Genomic DNA, 21664 nt, shown 5'->3' with positions numbered 1-21664 from the left:
CTTTCCATTTTAAAGCAGTGCATCTGTGAATCTGGTGGGACAAAGGCATGGCTAAATATAGCGAGTTCCCGATCCAAAAGAGAAGGCGGCAACCTTCTTGCTAAGCAGTGGTGAAAAAAGCACTCCTGGCCACTGCTATCGGGACAAACAGAAGGAGATGAGGATCCAATTGGACTCCCCAGGTTGTGATCCTGGTGGTAAAACATGGCCTTTTACTTTAGTGCAAAGGAGCAGCTCCTCCTTGTTTTTCCCCCAGCCAGCCAACATTAGCCCTCTCCTATCAAGGTTGATCCCTCGGGCTTTTTACACACGAACAGGAGCCTATATAACTAAATTGGGTTTAAGCCTCATCTTTAGTAAGAGTGTCCTATTTCAATTGAACTTGAGTCAATGGTTTTTTAATTTTCTTTCTAGCCAAACCCCAGTCTCACTTAGGCAGTGAGAGGGCTTTTCAGCTGAGATGACCAAACGTACTGGTCATACCTCACATCCTAGGTGAGATGCCCTAGATCCCCTGTGAGACAGACCCAGCAGAGGATAAAGAATTGCCCATTGGGTAGTTCACTTTCAAGACCAATGCAACATCTCTTTGTCTGTGGGGCTTGGAGTATAGTTTTGTGGCTGCACGTCTTACCAATCGGTTTTATTTTTTTATAGTTAACTGTCAATAATCGAGATGAAAAAGAGCTATTGAGTCATCCAGTCCATCTCCCAAGGGTCTGGGGCTGCAGGACTGCACAATAAACTTGCCAGACCATGGCTCTACGTGTCTAGCAGCTTAATTTAAGGGCCTGTGGGTTGTTTTTGGGAAGATATACTAGGGAAAAGCCAGTCTGGTATATATTGTTCCTCCCAACCATGGTTCTGCACAGGTACTCCGGCTTTGCTATCAGCGCCACTGGAAAAGTTCAAGGTTCAGAATTTCCTATTTCTGTCTCTACTTCACTAAAATGTAAGGACAGAAACAAATCTGAATTGATTGGTTTTCCAGGTGACATAAAATAAATAAATTTGCAACAAAGTGCAATGAATTCGAGCCTGGAGCAGACTTGTACGTGCAAGGCTGCAAAGTTCTACTTCATATCCCACTAACAGTGTAACTGGGCCACAAGGGAGTTCCATGCACTTGTTCAGAAGAGACCGGCATGCCGCTACTCATGAATATATTCCACCAAAATTCAAAAGCCAATTCTTTGCTCTTATTAGCAGCCAATGAACAGCCAACCTGCTAATAAAGTAAGGATGCAACAGCATAATCTAGTCCGACTGCCCGGTATTTCATGTTAAGAGTAACTAACTGCTGGAAATGTGTAGCCCAAACTTCTTTAATGTTAGAGACTTTACAGCCCATTTTATATACTAAACCTACTGGTGTGTCTCTTTCAGCAAAATCCCTGCAAGAATTTGCCACTGTTCTCCGGAATCTCGAAGATGAGCGAATGCGCATGGTATGGACTTTGAGGCTTGTGGTTTCTGAGTTAAACCTCCTTCTGTATGATCCTTTGATAAAGGGGAGGGTTGGCGAGGAGTTCAGGGTCACTATGGTGTTGGGAGAGGCCTGTCGTCTGCTCACGTAGGCTGGAAGGTAAAAAGGGGCTTTAGGTACCTCGGCCTGAGGTCTGTGGAGAATAGAAACTGGTGAGTGCATTGAACTGATTTTGAGATGTGGGCTCGTGGCATGAAACGGGCTGACCAGAGTCCCTTCACCAGGTCTCAGCAACTTTCAGATGGGTATTACGGATGCAGTGGTAACTCCTCCTGACCTATGTACCAGAGGCTGGCTGCACGACTTCTATAGGGGTGGGGTGCAAAGCAGTTCTGTAAGTCCCTCTTGCCTGTTTTGGCCACGGGCCACTGTGTAACTAACTAGCCAGGATTACTGGGTTTTATGCCTGAAAGAATGGGAATATTTATTCTTAGGGACTGAGTCTTGGCAGCATGCCGGGGGGCAGCAAGTCACAATGAGCTGTGACTCAATCTAATAGGCCCCACATTGACAGAACACAGGCCAAATTATTCTTTTCAGGCTGTTGGTACATTTTTCCTTTCACTCTGAGTGCGGTGTCTCTGCTGCTGTCAAGTGCAGAAGCTGCTTTAGGCTAAGCTACAATGCGCTTCCTTCCTCCCAGCAGTGCGATAACCTGTGGGTTTTCTATTTTGGGAAGGAAATTGGGTCCTCTCTTGTATCTGCAGATTTTCCACCTGGCTGGCTTTATGCTGTAAAGAACGTTAACTACTTTCATTTTCACATTTGGTGTGTTTAAACTGGGTAACACTGGTGCTTGCAAGATGTACCCTGCTATGTACTGGCACAATGGGGAGCATCCAGGTCGCTCCTGGATTCCTAGACAACGGGAGTTGTAGATTGGCTGGGAGTGTGGGCGGGCAGCTTTCTCTGAAAGAATTTGATGTCACAAGTGTTGCTCAGTGGATGAATTAGGGTTTTGGGATTTGTGGACTCCGGCTTTGCTACTGACCATATACTTGACTATGAAATGACTTTGCTCCATGTGAGGGGCAAATTACCTCCCCCTCTATGTGCCTCAGTTTATCCATTTGTGAAGCAGGGTAATGACCCTGTTTCTCACAGGGGAGTTAATGTTTGCAAAGTGTTTTGAGAGCCTCTGATCAACGACACAGTGGTTCTTCGTTTTGTTTGGTTTTTTAGATGTTGGACAGGTTTAAACCACTTTGCGTTGAAATGTGAATTCTGCCTTGTATAAACGCATAGAAAGGGAAGATCGCTGCCCTGAAGATCTTAACCCTAAATTGAACAGATACAAAGCAGTTAATAACCAAGCGTGTGTGAGTAGACAATACTGGAGAGATGATGATAATCTGTGCCTTTATCTCATCAGATTGAGAATGCTGGTGAGGTCCTGATCACTCCACTGGAGAAATTCCGCAAGGAACAAATTGGTGCTGCTAAGGTAGGTCAGCTGTGCTTCCATGCGCTGTGAATTGACTGCCATCTCTGCACGTGCTTGAAACTAGAAAGGCCTGAAAAGGATAAAAATGTAGCGAACCCTTTCCCTAGTTCCCCCCCACTCCCGAAATGAAACTTGATTGAAATGTGCACAGTGACGAGCAGCTCGGTTTGAGGGAGCCAGGGGGTTTGTACATGCAGACCTGTACCATCTATGGACACCAGGAGGTCAGCCATGGGAGGGAAGAGCTTCCAAAAGTTTCACACCTTCTGTTTAAACCCTTATCTGAACATCTCTGCGGTGGCAGTGGGGCCATTCAAACTTCTAGCCCTGATTACGGTCCTTTGGTACGTCTGACCCTGTCTGAAAGCAGGTGGGATAGGACGAGGACCAAGTGCACACAAAGTTAAGCAAACTTTTTTTTTTTTTTATTTCAAACCTCAAGCAAAGTTTGCATTACTTAGATGAAGTTCTCAACTGATTTTTTTTTCTCTCCGGATCAATTCCCCACATCCCATATGTGTAACTGGAATAGGTTCAGTTTTGTCCAGGTCTATTCCCCCATCCCTACTGTGTAACCAGAATATATTCCGTTTTAATTTAGAAGAGCTTTGCTAAATAGGGCAAATCTCAAATAGATGACAACTGAAACAGTATCTCTCATGGCTGCTACTGAAGCACAAGCCATGGTTTTTGCCTCTTTCCTGTCTTTTCACTGAAATTAAACTTGCAGCTTCGTCTTCCGTCTGCTGCTCTCCTGTTACTATAACAACCTGTTTCTGCCTGCAGGAAACATAAGCTAATGTGTATGAGCTTCATTACCTGTATTCAGTAGCATGTAGGGGCCTCAGCTAGATTAGAGTCCTGTTGTGAAAGGCACAGTGGTTTGGGCTAGTATGGCAGTTCCTATGCTGCTTTAGGGAGAAGTCTATAGCTGAAAAAGATCCTTCCGAAATGGGCTGTTGTTCGTAGGTATCAGATACTATGGAGAAGGTTGTGCAGTGCCTTAGCAGGGTGTCAGCTGTGGGTGCAAAGAAGGCAAAGTACCTGTGCGGTTCCAGACCTTGTTAATCTCTGTAGACCTTTGAAGGATATGGTTCATTGTATTGTGATGGGCTGGCAGTTTATGTGCATTGCTGTTTTATGTTGGGGGTAGCAAGTGGAGTATTTATCCCAAAGAGGGAAAGATAAAGGGCTAGGCTATTCAGCCAAAGTGTGTGTGTTGGCATTTAACCAGAATTGTAAACCCTCCATAACTTCAGAAGTTTCCTCTGGGATCCTCTCAGTACCTGGGGAGGTGGCCAGGACCTTAGGAAACACTTACAGTGCTGAGGGAGGAGATTCTGCTGCCTCCTGTATGGTAGGTGTGAATTCTGGTGCTGATGGCAAGAACAACTGGGGTTGCTGGACTTGGTTCCTGCCGGGACATTATTTGCAATTAGTCTTTTTTTAGAGCAGCAATTGGAGTAGCCCCATGGCACTGCACAGATTTAAAAACATTACATTACCAGAATATTTAGAAAGGGCTCTAGAATTTGATGCCAATTTTTCTTAATCTGTTTCAGATTAGTATGAGGCTTTTTTCCTTCTCCAGAGGGGAATTGATCCGTGTGTGTGAGATGGTGGTGTCAGCTGGTGGGTATGGCAACAAAATGGCTTTGGCTGGTAGATGTCAATAACATCCATGAGGAGGCACCTGCAGTGGTAGCACTGTTATTTTACAGTGCTCGTAGGAGAGAGCTTTGATTACAGTGCTTTCTCTATTACTGTTCCCATTGGAATTCCTGACCCACATAGTGAATGCATTGTTTGTGTGAAATAACCTGCTGTATTTCCAGGTGCTTTTGTGTCACTTCTAAGGTTTGAGTTTAGCAGACTTTTTCAAAATTGCAGATCCCACTAAAACCAGAAGAGAAAAATCCCTTTGCACCCACTTACATCAGAGATGAATTTGGCTCCTGCTATTGACTGACTTTGTACTTTGCTTCCTGGGGACAGTAAAGGAATTTGCAGTTTGTGACTTTCTGCACTGGCTTTGGTATATTTGCGGTTTTGCTGGCTGGGAAACCTTTCCCATCAGTAATGCTGGTGTGGAGGGAGCTGGAGAGTGAATTCTGCCATCCAGATGCCCTCAGAAGGGCTATGAAGAATGTGTGTTTCTGAGGCTGTTTGAAAGTCCCACATCACCATGGTGAAGGCAGTGGAGGATGTAAATGAACCCTTAGAGAATGTTCAGAAGCCCAAATTAAGAGACTTTGAAAGCTTTAATTTCTGAGGTGAGCAGGCCCGAGGTGGCGGAAGGATACTTGGACAGAAATAACAGGTATGCCAGTATCGTAGTAAGCTTGCAAAGATGCCCAAAATCAAACCAAAGTGCTGCTTAGCAGAATCCGATGATAAAGGAAACTGAGGGTCATGCGGCTTTGTTTTCTTGGCCGTTTGTATTGTCCTATGAGACACTGTCCTCTGTGCACTCAGGTGCTCTCAGGAATCTGCATCCATGCCCCAGCCTCTCTGTCAAGAGACCTTTCTAGTAGCGCAGCTGTTGAAGAATAACTTTGGCAAAAAGCACGTTTTTGCTTTCATCTTCTATTGCCATTTCTTTTGTGGCGTGAGCTTGCCAGATACTGTCCTGTCCTTGGCTGCCATCCTGGACAAAGCATCTTGGCAGGTCTCAAATGAGCAAACAGGAGATCATGAACTCTTGATGACCTTTACCCCTTCAAAATGCTGCTCTTTTGCTCACCCTGGGGTTCACATGTGGATGCAGGCGGCCTGTCATTTGGGTCAGCTTCTCTGAAGTGGAGGAATGGGGGTTCATGTGTGATGATGGACACTTTTGGACTGATCATGTGGCCTGGCTACTGTCCAGGGTTCTGTCACCAAGCGTGACTGGCACACCCACAGAGGGGTCACTGCAGTTATGTAAAACAAGTGATTTGCTTGAGTAAAGTGCCTTGTCTGTGCAGCTAATTAAAAGCAGGAGCACTTGGGTTTGTGAAGCTTCCTTCCTTCCACTTTGGGTTTTTTTTTGTCCAGTTTGGCACCAAGTGCAGCATGCCTTCTGTGGGCAAGGTCCTCAGCTTGCAGTCAGTCTAACGTGGTCTTCAGAAGTCAGTATTTTAAAACTTAGAATACATCTGTCCTCTCTGCTTAGTGCTTTCAGGCTCTTGTAAGCCGGGGTCTAGTGGAGGGGATAAGTATGCCACGGAAAGCCCTTCGAATGCACCTCTTTGATGCAAAGGCTGCAGGTTCATTCCCAAACATATTGTGGAGATGGGGGGAGAAACGGGAGGAAGGTGGAAGGAGGTGGGTAAAGGTTATGTTGAAGTGGCCATTTGAAGCTTCCAGTTCACAGAATCTAATTGGTAGATCGTCATGCTGAGGGACACAGGCCGGGTTAAGGTGTCACTCTGGTGGGCAGGGTGTTGGGCGCTAGGAGTGCGCTAGCATTCTTGGCAGGTGTGTAACCAATGACCTGCACTTGGTGCTGGAAATGTCTCTGGATCAGCTCTGGGAACTGGTTATTTGATGAGCTTTGGGGTTTGCGAATGAGTAGAAAGTCTCACTTCCTAGGTCACAGATTTAAATCTGACTCTGTTTAGTGGTGGCTGAAATCCATTATATGATGGCTGCTCAGCGGCCAGTTTTGAAACAAAGTAGGGGCCTCATTGTGGCTTTAGGAGGTGGATGCATGGCCACAATTAACTTGCACCCTAGTTGACAAGACTGAATGCGTCAGGTCCTGGGGAAAACTGGGCCAAGGGGAAAAAGTCACCTAGGCAGTAAGCTATTGTCAGGTTCTGTGAATATGTTCTTTTCTTTCTGTATTGTAGCATGGTGAACTCCACTGTTCTTAGTTCTTTAGAAGCACTCCATTATTTCCCCCCTTAGTTTTCATAGACCCATGTTGGTTACAATTCCTTTGATCTGGCAGTGTTACACTGGAACTATGTTCCCTGTTGGAAATTGTTCATTCACATTCAGCTGACCCCAGCGAGGCTGCTGGTGTGCTGAGACCACTGCCTATTGTGCTGACCAGCATTGTCTCATGTTCTTTCCTTGCACTCTCCTACCTGTCATCTCGTCTGGCACTTGGAATGTAAGCTGTTTGGGGCAGGGACAATCTTTGTTCTGTGTTTGAACAGTGCTGAGCACAATAGGGTCTTGGTCCATGACTCGGACTCCTAGCTGCTGTGGTAACACCAGTAATATCACTGTCTTGGTGTTGGGGCCCTAAAGAGTCAGTGTCATGTGACTGCTCTTGGTGGTTTTAATGTGACATTTGTTTAGTGATGTTTGTTTTTTTGGTAGGATGCCAAGAAGAAGTACGACAAGGAGACGGAGAAGTATTGTGGTGTCTTGGAAAAGCACTTAAACTTGTCTTCTAAGAAGAAAGAATCCCAACTTCAAGAGGTGAGAGCAAGCTCTGGTTTTCAACTTCTGGCATTCTCCTGAGTCAGATCCCGTCATGATCTCTATCTACAACTAGCAAAACCCACTGCGTGGCTGTAAAATGGATATGTTCATGCTGATAGAGAATGACAGGGGTTTTCTCTCTGTTTTGGTAAAGTGAATCCAAGATACCACCAAAAAGACAATGACTAGGCGGGGAGAGAGACCGCCTGTGGTTAAAAGCACCGGATATCAGGAGACTAGAGTTTTACTCCTGGGTCTGCTACAGACATCCTGTATCAACTTGGCTAAGGTGCTTCCCTGCTTTGTGTCTCAATTTCCTAGCCCATAAAATGTGCCCATTAATACCCAATAAGCAGGAAAGGTTGTGAGCTTAATTCATTAACGTTTCAAAACTGCATAAAACCCTCTAATTCAGGTGGAAGCTATCTAATTATTAACAGTGTACTGTGCCAAACTCTAAGTAAGGGTACATCTACACTGCAAAACCAACCAAACAACGACACCCAATCCCCACCCTCCCTCAGTGGAGAGCCTCAGAGTCCAGCTCTACAGACTCGGGCTTGCAGGGCTCGCGCTATGGCTGTAAAAATAGCTGAGTGAATGTTCTGGCCTGGGCTGGGATGGAGCCTGAATTCCAGCCCAAACCGGAATGTCTACACCGCTATTTTTAGTGCTGTAGCATGAGCCTGAGTCTTTAGACTTGGTTGCTGATGCTCTCTGCTACAGTGGGTGGGAGTGGGGGGTGGGGGTGGGGGGAAGGGTTCTCTTTTTTTTTTTTCTCAATGTAGACATACCCGAAGTCACTCCTGTGAACTTCAGTGCTCCCTGAGCTGGCCTAGAGTCTGTTTTTTGATCTGCCCAGGACATTATCCATTTATTGGCCTTAGAAAATGACTTCTGTGAAAGAGATCTTGGCCAAAGCTTGTACGTCTTTTGTGTGTTTGTATAGTATCTAGCACAATAGGGTCCTAGTCCATGACTGGGGCTGCTAGGCAATATGAGAATACAACTAATAAATAATAACTACTTGCCTTTCTAAAATCTAAAGTCAACCAAACCACTCCCCCCATAAATCCCCATAATTATCCACATTTGTCTCCTGATTCACATAACTGCACAAGCCAGTTGTAAGTCCTTATTAATCTGTCCCTGCTGGATAGCACAGATAGTCCGTTGGTTATTTATTATTTATAATACAGCAGTGCCCTCAGGCCTCAGTAGTGGTTGTGGTTTGTTGATTAGGGTCCCATTGTATTAGGCTGCTAAATATTATGATCTAGTTGCTCCTCGATCACCGTTTTACTTTCAGCATTCGAAGCACTGCATGTTCAGTGCTGTGCAGTACTGGAGTGGGAGGATTCTATTTTAGAAAGAGGAGGGAACATAGTGGTAAAGAACGCATTATGCCATTTAAAATGAGTGTTCCTTGAGCATTAAGGTACCTTTCTCCAAGGAAAAGCCTAATAATGTCAGTAGCGACTGTATTGGTATTGCTCCAATGGAACTGCAATAAAGAGCTGTAGTAGAGGATATCAGGGTAGCAGCATTGAATACCAGTGCCATCTGGTGGAGATTTTTTATGTTAAACTTTGGTTTGGGGGCCTGTTGCAAAGAAGAGAATACTTAGTTAGCATAGGCCCATGCTTTCAGACTTGCTTGCATAAAAGTAAGGCACCTCGTTCCATGTTTAGGCACCCAAATAAAAGGCCTGATTTTCACAGGTATGCAGCACCCACAGCTCCCATTGATTCCAAGAAAGTTCATACAGAAGGAGTTATGTAAGCTGAGCCTCTCTGAAAGTCACGGCCCTTTAGGTGCCTTAAATTGGAATGGGGCATCTAACTCTAGGCCTCCAAGTTTGAAAATGTTGGCTTTGGTTCTTCAGGGCATATAAAAGTGGTACAACTTATTTTCGTAGTTTGTAAATTGGGATTCCAGAGAGGGGAAGTCAGCCAGAGGAATGACAGATGCATGCTGAAAAATATGCAGTTGGTGGTGTGGTGGTAACTTTAGAAGAGGGTGTACTGTACCTTATTGGCACTATATAGCTGCATTGTAGGGCCCTGCCCTACGAAGAGACAGTGGTTCAAGTGTGGGAAACCCTTCACTTTGTACCAACTTCCTCTTACTGCCGATACATCTGGGAGAGTGAAATATTTACATGTCCAATGGTTATAGTAAAGGGAAGGGGGAGAGAACCTGGGAATTCTCTGTTGCTCTACAGTTCTGGCTGTTGGACAATTTAAACAGCACAGGAAGTCTGATTTGCCATTTAATTGCTGGCAAGTCCAATATACTGCATCATGTTTTCTGATTTTCAGAGCTCACTTTGCTAAATCCCTCGGTATCTGTATTATGGACACACATGACAGATGTTACAGGTTGGTCATGGTGGAAATAACCCATTTCACGGTTTTGTCACAGATTAATAGGGATAAGTTCCTATTAAAAAGGAAGTAATTACCAACAATGGTCTTCAAAAGTAAAAGCAGCCGCATGTTAGGCTCTGTACTGGGCACAGGGTATGGTAGGCCCCCCCGGGGTAGATTGCTCTTCTCAAATTACCCTGGTGTTGACTTCCCAGCGGTCTTGCTGTGGCCAAGCTCTGTGCAAGGTACTATTAGTCTGGAAAATTATATCTGGATAATTATGTTGGTTAAGGCTGTGGTTATTTTTAATTGATGTCATTAAACTGATACAACCCCTAGTGTGGACTGAGCTATACTAGTGTAGACAAGGAATAGAAAACAGCCCTGCACTGAGTGGGGATGGACTAGATGATCTAACAAACCTTTCTTGCCATTCACTTCTAGAATTCTCTGAAAGCCTTTGTTTTGTAATTGCAATGGAGGGCACACCAGCACAGCAGAGGCAAAGGAAACAATTGAGTAAATAAAGGGGCTGCAATGAATTTATTTAGTGTAATAATCCTTATACTTTGTAAAGCAAGAGATAATTAGAATAAGGCCTGGAATCAGGATTCCTAGTTCTGCTACTGGCTTTCTGAGGACCCCGGGCAAGTCATTTAGAGTCTGAATCCCTCCTCACCCCCAATTTCTAACACCTACATTTGATTTCAATGGGGACTGTGGTGCTTAGAAACACACCTGAAAAACTGCCCATAGTCTCTCTGACCTCCAGGTCCCCATCTGTAAAATGGGGGCAGTAGTCTTTAACTACTTCGCAAAGTGCTGATTGTGAGGTTTTAAGTGCTATGCAATCCTTAAATGAGGTATGACAGAGAAGGAGTACATCTGATTACAAAGTTACTGAGTCATTTTATTTTTATTTGCGTGTCACCATGGTTTGGGAGCTGACCATATCCAGCTTTGATCATTGGGAAGAACTTAATCCATAGTCACAAAGGAGAAAGAGTCAACAGGTTTCTAGGAGCAGAGGTCTGAAGGCCACCTTAATTCCTCTGCATATTAAAAAAAGGGATGGTGTCCCACATAAGAGTGATGTAGTTCCACCCTGGCACGTACGTATGTGTCCGGATGCACCATCATGGTGGCTAAGGACGGTCGCTAGTCATGCTCTCTTGGGCTTTGGAGTCAAACCATTCTCAAAGGACAATGCGCTTTCCTTCTGCTGGGTCATCAAAGCTAGAGCTCACTGGCCTTCATGGTGAAGTGCAAGGTGTATACTAAGCTATCTGAGTATTTATTTGACTATGGAATATTACTGGAGGGACTCTTATTATCATGGGTTTGCTGGTCAGGGCAGAGGAGCTGGGGAAGCTGCTTTGTACTACAAGTGTATTTATTGCTTTTACTGTGTGTTGTCCACCCAGCAGTCGTGGACATAAGAACACAAAAATAATTTCATACATAATTTTCAGATGAAGAAAGTGTGTCTTCATGCGAACTAGGTTTGTATGTAATCTCTCTGCCATCTGCTTAGCCCTGCTTTGGTATCTGGTACTAAATTTACGTTCTGTATGGACACGTTCTCATTAGACCCTGATATCTTGTGATCTTGAAGCTAAATGTTCAGTCAGTAGTTATACTGTATTTCCTCTCTAATTCCCATGGTTCTCACAGGCAGACAGCCAGGTGGACCTGGTTCGACAGCATTTTTATGAAGTCTCCCTTGAGTATGTCTTCAAGGTGCAAGAAGTCCAGGAGAGGAAGATGTTTGAATTTGTGGAACCTGTAAGTAAACATTCAAAATTTCTTAGCCTACTGACTGTTGCTGGCAACTAAATTACTTTAGAGTATAGAAGGTTTGTCTGAGGCACTGATTTTGTGAAACAGTTTCTTTTTTGTTTTGATGGAAGGCCTGGTATCTCTGCTATTCCAGAGCCGTCTGACAAACAGCAACTTCAATAACCCGCGTATGAAGTGTGTGGTTCTAGTGGGTGACTAGACACCTCAGGTTGCTGGAACTTTAACGCTTAAGACACTTATCAAGAGACAGAGAGAAGAGAAGAATGCAGGGGTGGGGATGGCCCTCTTGGAAATTCCAGGTGAAAATTGTCAACAGGTTCCAGCTGGCAGCTAAGTTTAGGAACAGAACATTAGGTAGTCTGAGCTACTGGTTGTCTGTAGAAACCAGTGGAGACCAGCTGGATTTGCAAGCTGATGGAATGACTGTGCAGAGAGGAAAACAACCACATGTTTTAGTCAGCAAGGTCTCTTCCTTAAGGGATAGAATTTAGGACAGGTAAGTGAAATAAGTTCTAAGCAGGAAGAAAAAGGGGGTAACTCCCCCAGCTGACTTCAACCCAGACCCTGAACTCTGGTTGTAGAGACCAACCTTTCCAAAGACATTTTCCCCATTGTGCTTGCAGGAAGGCTTGGGTACCAATTGTGCAAGGGCACAGGCTAGTGGAGATAGAGTTGTTAGCCTCATGTTCACTGTGCACAAAACTCTGATGGGTTCTACAAGAATTTCCACCAGGGTGAAGAAGTCTTACGGACGAGAGGCTCGTTATTAGACAGTGGTCAACTGGCGAATGAAAACCTGGTTCGGAAGTTTATCTGTAAGGGGAAAATAAAAGCCAATAATAACAGTAGCATCTGAGATTAATGGAGTCTTAGAGAGAGAAGAAGAAAAAAATAGGATTAAAGAAATGATACAGGAATAAAAATAGAAGAGTCTTACCTCTGCATTTGCTCAGGTATTATGCCTGGTGAAGCACCTCTGAGGGATTTGATAAAACCCTATTTCAGTCCTTTTAAGAGAAGAATAAACCAAAGTGAAAAGAAGGTATGACCTTAGCACTAGCTGCTTATTGCCTGGTTTACCCTGACAAGGCATGACTCTACTTCTCAATAAAGTGATGGGTGAACTATTCAAGGATGTGGCGGGGGTTATATGCAGGAGTTTTACTAGACAAGCAGAAGGCCTAGTTATCAGAAAAGCTCAGCTTGATATTCTACAGGAATTGTCTAGACAGACTCCTGCTTTGTTCAGTACAATATGACATGTTAGTGAAGCATAGAGGAGTCTTTTGTGAGCATTGGATTTTTGGACCTTGGACTTGAAACAGCAGGGTAAATTGAGCCTAAAAAAGAAGGGTTGTTTAGTTAGATACTCATCTCTGTGGTCAAAAAGTTCATTGTTTGGGGATCCCAGTGGAACTGGTTCTGGGCAAAACCCAAGATGCTAGTATTTTGGTTCATATATTATCAGCTATCAGTGAAGGCAGGGAATCGCATGGAAAGAAGGAATGATGGCCTACTGGATGCTGAACTGGGACTAGTGAGACTAGAGTCAGTTCCCAGTTTATCAGTGACTTTTGGCACTTTTTTGTGCCTCTCTTTTCCATCAGTAAAATGGGGCAATACTTATTAACCTCTTCTGGATGTTGAGATAAAGTCCACTAATGGTTGTGAGGCACTTGGATGCTGCAGTGACGAGGGCCATATGTGTACCTAGATAGAAAAGGAAAAAAGTTTTTTTCATAATACTGAATCACTCACACCCCCAGTCTGGGATTCAGCCAGAAGTGCAGAGGTTCACAGGAAAGAACAATAAATCACAGCACGTTTTTCAGAACTTCCTCTTTGGTTTAGAGGTTGCTATGAAGGTTGGGGTTGGTTTGTAAGCCGAATTGGTTCAACCAGTCCTCGTGTTAATCCATTTCCTGAAAGGGAAAATGAGCTGCTTTGAGGCAGAGTTGGGAAATGAAGCCCAATCCCTTATGGAAATAGGACACACAAGTTAATACTACGGAAGGTATTGATTGTAAAGGGGCAATATTAATTAACATTGTTGTGTTCAATGAATGTAGCCTGTGTAAGAGATTCCGGAGAATAGGGAGGAGTCTCTCTGATTTCCAGGAATCAGTTTCATAGTATCTTCCCTTTGTTTGTTATAATGGTGTGACCGAGCGGGAGCTGGAGAATGGAGAAATGTGTGCACTGGCTTTCAGGGGGTCATTGCATGCAGTCGCTATATTTTGGACTTCAACTGGTGTTAGGGTGGTTTAGGCTGCATTTTGCTGTCGTCTTGAATGTTTCTTCAACAGGGTCTTGTACCCCTGATGGCTTTTGTGCACCTTCCAGCCAGCATCTCCTGTCCCTATCCACTGTTGAAGAGAGAAAATAGAGGTTACACCCCTAGAACTTCCCTCAGTCTCATCCGGGTCTTCACTCTCTTCTTCCCTCATCTCCATTGCTTATTTTTCCCCACCGTACAAGAATTCCTAAATGATTCAATTCTGTACGTGCACCTATCAAAGTGTAGAGGAAGATTTTTTCCCCCCAAAGGCACCAATAGGAGATAAATGTCCAACTTCCACTGACAATTAATTTACTAGTTCCCATTTATGCCTTTAAAAGTCTGCCCCTCTAAAACGTTGATCCATTCAATGACATCTTCAGCATCAGTCGGTTTGAAAAAGGTGGTAGTGTCTACTGATGAATATGGTTCTTTGCAGCTGCTGGCGTTCCTGCAAGGGCTCTTCACATTCTACCATCATGGCTATGAACTCGCAAAGGACTTCAGCGACTTCAAGACAGAGCTGACAATCAGCATACAGAATGTAAGTGTATGTAAAGGAGAAAGTCTGTATGTGGATGCGTGTGACCGTCTTGCACAGAGAATTAACATTTCCCCTATATATAATTAGCTTTCCTGAATGCTACTCAGCAGAAGGCTTTATAGCATAATTGAAAGCAAATGCTTTCTTTTTGTGTGTGTGTGTAGATGACACTACATTAAACGCACAACCCAAATAACAATTTATTCCCCTGGGCATGGCAAGTGCAGAGAGCCAGACATCCTCAGGAGGACTTGGCAAGCAGACAGCGGTTTTTAAGTGCACCACACTTTAGCAAGTATTTCAAAGGCTTGTTTGTCTTAAGAATTGCAAACACCCCCCTTCCCCCCCCATTTTTTTTTTTTTTGTCAGTGGCAGACATTGGGATTTCTGTAGCTGAGAGAACTTGCACAGCCCCCTCCCCTGGCAGCCAGGCATATGGTTAATATCCAACAGGTGGACTTGTGCCTGTGTTTGGGAGATCAAGTGTGTGTTGCTTGCTTGCCTTTTTTATTAGGATTGCTGTTTTTCTCCAGAAGATGCAAATTTGCTGAGTTCTCTCTGAAACAAAGTCACTTTTCTCCAGAGGATGCAAATTTGCGGAATTCTCTCAGAAAACTCTCAAAAAACATCACACACCTCAGTGCTTGTTCTCCCCTCCCATCCCCCCCAAAATTAAAAATACAGCCCTGTGAAACCATTTGATGAAGGACAGCAGTTTGTTGTTGTGTCTTGCCTATCGTTGTGTGGTGCTTCCATTTTCAGCAAAGACTGCTGTTCTGCCACTTACCAGCCTGGGCCCCTGAATGCTAATTTACAAAAATGAATAGAATTCATTCGTGTACCTGTCAAACTGAGGTGTGCTGGGTGATCCCTCTAGCACTGCCACAGTGCTCAGTGGTGGTGTGCAAGAGATCAGATTTGATTTCCAGCCTCCTAGTCAGGGTTGGGCACTGGGAGTAGAGGCAACAACAGAGTCCTTCACTAAAACAAAAACCCAGAACTATTTCAAACTTCTGCCTCCCTGTCTGCCCAAAGTGCCATAGTAACACTGTTGTATTTTGGACCAATTCTGTACAATACAATAGCATGTGTATATATTACACGCACACGCACACAGAGTGGTAAAAACCTTATTAAGATTGCAAAGTTGGGAAATGCCAGAATTCAGATCACCTGTGCCAGTCCTCGTTCTCCCCCTGTGTCATGTCTGGCTCCTCTGGTTCCCGGTTTCCCTCCTGTCCCTGGCTCCTTATCCAATCTACTTGCCCCATATCCCGATGTCTTACTCTTGTTCCTTCTGCGTTCAGTTCAGGCAGCTTCCTCCTCCATGTTGCCCGGGCTGAGAAGAGCACAGACAGGCTACCTGCTCTCCGTTCAGTGTCCAGACCTGGGACTGGCACAGTCCAGAGGCCACAGCTGAAATTGCAGGGAAAAACCTGCCCAGCCCCAGTCTAGAGCTTGCACACAGAGGATGGGATATTTAGGGAATTAAGCTGAAGCTCTAGCAAGTCTCTACTGACATGTGCAAACTGTTGGTTTTTTTAAAAGGCTTATAACTTGGCCAAATCGGAGTGATTTCCCCCAGGAATGGCAAAAGGCATATCGCTGACACAAAAGCGACTCCCCCTCCCAAATTACCAGTCCTTACTCCAAAGCAGGGGGCGCTATAACATTTTCAAAGAAAATGTCAGAATTTAGTATGGGTAAAATGTACTTTTCCCTTTGCCTCGCTCTCAGAAATGGCCAGATAATTGTGGCTGAAATTTTCCGATAACATTCAGCCTGAGGCAGACACCTGGCATGGAAAATTTCAGCCCAACAGTTAAAGTTTGACAAAGTTACAAGTAACTGAAAACAGGGTGTTATAAAGGGAAGTGTTGGGTAGTGTGAGTAGTTGGCAGCGCTGCCAGCCCCAACCATAATTATTAGCATTAAAAACTATGAGATGAGGGAACAGAGACCCTGAGTAAGCCAAGCATATGCTTATATCCACTCATATTCAGCAAAGTGTTTAAATAGGAATTTAAGTCCCGCTGAAGTCAGTGGGATATAAACACGAGCTTCGGTATTTTGCTGAATAGGGATGGACTTCTGAACCAGGGTTGGAGTAGTTGTGAGGGCTCCCACCTAGATTACAGGAGGGCAAAGAAATATACCAGATAAAGTTAGCCACGGGTCCCTGGTTGTCTCTAGGTAAATTCCTTTACAATAGCACACAGGTAGCACTGTGTGTATTGAAAGCTCTGGGGAAACGTGGATAATGGAAAATATATTTTTCAAAAATTATAGACAAGAAATCGTTTTGAAGGAACCCGGTCGGAGGTTGAGTCCTTGATGAGGAAGATGAAGGAGAATCCCGACGAGCACAGGAACATGAGCCCTTTCACAATGGAGGGCTATCTCTACGTCCAGGAGAAACGTAAGTGCTGTTGCCTTGAAGTTACTGAGCTGTTCTCTGCTGCCACTCGGTGGAGACTAAAGTGCAGAGTGGGAGCACTGGCTCTGCAAAACAGCATGGTCCATGTGAAATGGCAAGAGATGCGGGGGGATTGGGGGAAGAAATAAATCCTGTCAGTTCTTGAGTTGGATTTGAATTACAGGCCTAGGGTAGCCACTTGTGCAGCTTTCTGCAGGAGCATCCCCACTGCCAGCAGGGCGGGCCCACATTCTGCAGTTCTGGGAAATTCTCTCCAGCTCCTTCAGCTTTCCCCCACGGTGACTCTGCATTGTGGTGCTGCAGGTGTATCCCACAGGACAACCAGCATACGAGCTCGTTCCATGGTTCACGCCTCACGGTTCGCCTTTTACCTGCCTTTGGTTTTTTTACACCCAATGAGGTAGTCTGTTCCTGCTGAGCCTGTTAGCTCCTTGGCATACTCTCTTTGCAGTCCCTGAAAAATGAATTGTGCACAGTACTAACCAGAATAGGTGGGGGCTATCCCACAGCACTTTGCTCTGGCCGTGTAACTTTGATATTCCCCAAGTCTGGCATGTAATTCGAAGCCCATCTCAGCGAATTCTTACCACCCTGGGTGGATAGAAGTAGAGGTCTCGGCACTAGAGAAGATACTGCATTGAACAACCCTGCCCTGGTAGGGGGAGGGACTAGAATCCAGCTACTAGGAGCCTGACCCAAGGGTCAGGAAAGACTCCGAAATGATCTACTGAGTCAATTCTATCTTTAATTTCTATGAAGAGGAAGGATGGTCCAGTGGTTAATCTCTAGCATGGGACTAAGGAGACTGGTTCAGTTCTCTGCTCCACTCCCTGCGTGGCCTTGGGCAAGTCACTTGTCCACTCTGTGGCTCAGTTTCCCACGTAAAATGGGAATAACAGCAGTGCCCTACCTCACGGAGGTGTGTGAGGGTCAATACATTACAGACTGTGAAGTGCTCTGATGCTATGGTGATGCGGGCAGATAAGTACATAGATAGAACTCCCTGGTTTCCTAATTGGTGATATCTCAGGCAAAAGTGGGAAAGCGGTTAGTTAGGGTATCTTCCTTAAGAGTGAGAAACTTGTCTGCAAAAAGGTCTGGAGTCTGTACAGTGGGATAAAAGAAGAATGAGACCCTCACTAAATGCCCACTTTTGCTTGGCAAGGAAAGTGAGTAAATGCTACATTCTAGGAATAATCTGAAATGACATGGAGGCCAATGATAGTGGGGAGGTCCAACATAGCAGACTGAGGAGTAATTTGCTCAAGTGAAACTGCTGAAGCCTTGTTGCTTGGTACATTCCAAAACTGGATGGAGCCAACCAAGCTTGGCGAATATACAGGAGTGACTAAAGGTGGACAAGATAAATGCTAACTGGTCTGTTCTATAGTTTTTCTGTAGCTAATCCTCTGATTATATCACGGAATATGAAACTAAAGCTAATTTAGCAAATTACCAGGTCTGTCCATAGGAATCAGCTTGGTCCAATGGATGGGACACTGGGCTCGGAGCCTGGAGACTTGTATTCTATTCCCGACTCTGCCAGGGATTGATTTAATTCTGGATCTCGCTTTCCCCTCCATGCAGTGGGGATTATCATGCTTTTACTCACTTTTGTAAAGTGCTTTTGAGAACGCTAGATGCAAGAGTCTGTATCGTTCGTCTTAGGATGTTTAATGGTAGCTTTGGTAACGACTGCTTTGTAGACCGTCGTTAATTGTTAGAAATCTCAAAACTTAAATTCCGTTGTAGGTCACTTTGGAACCTCCTGGGTGAAGCATTACTGCACGTATCAGAGGGAATCTAAACGAATCACTATGGTATCATTTGACCAGAAATCTGGAGGAAAAGGGGTGAGTGGAAATAAGCCAAGTGCACTCATGCTAGGGTCACCCGAATGGTGATTTTCTGGGGAAGAGCTGGCGTGAGTCTTGCTCTTGGCCCAACAAAGGTTGGATTGGGAATGTTTTGTGTCTGTCAACGACAAACCCTTGAAACTGCCAAAACCTTGGCACTGATGGATTTCATTGATGGGTTCTATCCACTCTTCTAAATCTCTTCTCTCCCCACTAACCTCTGCTAGAAACTCTTTTTTAGCAGAATGACACAGTAAAGTGCTGGCACCTATGTTTTCTCATCTTTTGAGAATGACACCCCCACTTTTCCCTGGGAGAGGACTTTTTGTTGGAAAGGCCATTGTTGCCTTTCAATCAGAAGCTTTCTTCTCCAGTGAGCACTCTAAGGAGTTGTTAACATCCACTCTCTCTGGCACACACCCACAGCACTAGCTAATTAGTCACTGAGAGGGTGGCTTAAAATATTAATGTGCAGATATTGCAAAGAGAGCCTCAGGGTGCTGATTTAAAGAGATGTAGATCACATCTCTGTGGGTACTAACAAGCTATGTAAAACCATCATGGTGGGGAAATAACATTGGCAGAGTAAACAATGTAATTCAGCAGCAGCCTTCCATTCAGTAAAGGAGTAGCAACTCAGTAAGAGCATGTCTACTTATGGAGCTAGTTAAGAATAAATCCACATGTGCAGACCCTAAAGGCTTGTCTACTTAGGGACACTAAGGGCACGTCTTCACTACCCGCCGATCCGGCGGGTAGCAATCGGTCTATCGGGGATCGACTTACCGCGTCTAGTGAAGACGCGATAAAATCGATCCCTGATGGCTCTACCGTCGACTCCGGAAATCCACCGCGGCAAGAGGCGGTAGCGGAGTCGACGGCGGCGCGGCAGCGGTCGACTTGCCGCCGTCCTCACAGCCAGCTAAGTGGACCTAAAATACGCCACTTCAGCTACGCTATTCACGTAGCTGAAGTTGTGTATTTTAGGTCGACCCCCCGCTGTAGTGTAGACCTAGCTTCAGGAAAGTTAATCCGAATTAATTAAAGGAGAGAATTAAAAGTGGATTAGTTAAACTGCATTAAACCCCTGTGTGGACACTCTCAGAAATAAAGTGGCCTAATGTGTAGTGTAATTACCCAAGAATGTAACAACGGCCATACTTGGTCAGACCAATGGTCCATCTAGCTCAGTATCCTGTCTTCTGACAGTGGCCAGTACCAGATACATTCTTCACTGTATGAATTTATCTTTCTTTAACCAAACAAAGCGCCTACAGAGATCAGTCCCCTTTTTAAGGGTGACCTGACCACAATACTTCAGCTCCCCTACACTTCAGTAATGGCACAAATCTCCCCTGAGGCTAATGTATTGGCTGACTGGCATCCATAGCTCTTTATATACACTCCATCCCAGGTAGAATGAACTCTCTTCCATTGCTATCCGGTCTTTAGCATGACTCCTTGCTAGGGGATGCTCACTTCATTTAGCTCTTGTCCACACACCAGATTATTTTTTTCCTGCTTTAACTGTACCAATATAAAGCATCTTTATACCAGTGTAACTGAATTGCACTAGAGCTTGTACCATGGTAACTATATCAGTGAAAAACCACACCCCTAACTGACACAGTTATACCAGTATGATTGTCAAGTGTAGATCAGCCCACAGTGACTCTGCTGTAACCAATACTGTAGTTTTTTAGAGGCTTTGCAAGTCTTTCCATCCACTAAGGCATGCCAGGAATCTTTCTGAAGCAGACAACAGCAGCAGGCGGGAGATATGTGACCTCTCTTGATCAGCAGAGGGATCTCTGCTGTTGTAGGCTGCGGAGGCTCTGTCTGTCATCTGCCTGTTTTCAGCCTCTCGGGAAACCACCTCAGGCTATGGCTGGAGCCAAATACTAATCAGTTTAAAATTGCTTTCTCTCCAAATGGCATTCTTGGAATACCACTTCCCCGGCAGCAGTGGGCAAATCCAGCTAACTTCAGGGAAATGAGTTTAGGATTGGGGCACAAGCTAACTCTGTTGATCCTCATGGCAGAATCCTTGCAGTCAATGTGGAGAGTTCGTTAGAACAGGCTATTGGTGTCAATGTTATTCTAGTTCCCTAATACATTTTCTGGAATGGTTGATGTCAGTGTTGTGATTGTCTAGCACGACTGGTCAGTGAAGCGCGAAAAAGACATGAAAAATACAGGAAGTTTGCAAACTCAAAACTTTTTCATTTTTTTTTGTTTAAATTGAACCATCGGTGTTTTTTAAAAATTCACCTGAGACATCAAGAGCATACATCAGACAGGATCACTCAACAACTGAGAGCAAAGAATCCTGTCTAAATTCACGTTGCATTAAAGAAACCTGTGCTATGTTTGTTGTCGTTACTACTCACACATGTCATGGCAATGTTACTGTAAAAATGATCTTTATCATGCCCCCACTGCATTTCCTCTTCTGTGCTGGTAAATGTGTGCTCAATTTGCATGCATTTTATTCAATGAGTTGATATATAGTTTTAATGTATTATAGCTAGGGCTGTGTCTGTCACGGAGGTCGCAGAAGTCACGGATTCTGTGACTTTCCACGACCTCCATGACTTTTTTGCAGCGGCTGGTGCGGCTGGCCCCGGGGACTGCCTGAGCAAAGGTCCTGGGGTGGCCCCCAGCAGATGGTGCAGCTGGCCCCCCCGGCCCCCCCAGCAGCCCCCCGCCCCCCCCCCCCCCCCCCCCCCCCCAAGATTTAGTTAGAGGTATTTATAAGTCATGGACAGGTCACAGGCCGTGAATTTTTGTTTATTGTCCATGTCCTTTCCATGACTTTTACTAAAAATATCCATGACTAAATCGTAGCCTTAATTCTAGTGTGTTTGTGGCCACCTTACAACACAGGGTCTAATGTCCATGGATTGCAGGGTCCATGGTTACTGTTACACAATAGAACTGAAATGATCATGCTCTATCAGCAGAGATACCTACCACTCAAGCTAAAGGAAAATCTCCTTTAACTAAACACTGCAGCAGTTCTGATTCCATCCAG

The 21664-nt window shown here is 44.7% G+C and overlaps 1 protein-coding gene across 3 annotated transcripts in view; it reads left to right on the top strand.

Annotated features, from left to right (window-relative positions):
• The window catches only part of ARHGAP26 (Rho GTPase activating protein 26), a 443229-nt gene that overhangs the window by 214362 nt on the left and 207203 nt on the right, over nucleotides 1–21664 (top strand). For all 3 annotated transcript variants that reach the window (XM_026659432.1, XM_026659434.1, XM_026659433.1), the window contains exons 3-9: nucleotides 1387–1448; nucleotides 2859–2930; nucleotides 7242–7343; nucleotides 11390–11500; nucleotides 14233–14337; nucleotides 16627–16756; nucleotides 18527–18627. In XM_026659432.1, coding sequence (XP_026515217.1) covers nucleotides 1387–1448; nucleotides 2859–2930; nucleotides 7242–7343; nucleotides 11390–11500; nucleotides 14233–14337; nucleotides 16627–16756; nucleotides 18527–18627 — 683 coding nt within the window. The remainder of the gene's footprint in view (nucleotides 1–1386; nucleotides 1449–2858; nucleotides 2931–7241; nucleotides 7344–11389; nucleotides 11501–14232; nucleotides 14338–16626; nucleotides 16757–18526; nucleotides 18628–21664) is intronic.

The sequence above is a fragment of the Terrapene carolina genome, unplaced genomic scaffold, assembly GCF_002925995.2.
Source record: "Terrapene carolina triunguis isolate 2854851 unplaced genomic scaffold, T_m_triunguis-2.0 Scaffold629, whole genome shotgun sequence".
NCBI lineage: Eukaryota > Metazoa > Chordata > Testudines > Emydidae > Terrapene > Terrapene triunguis.
Note: the sequence above shows the minus strand (reverse complement) of the source record. Positions and strands in the feature narration are given on the sequence as shown.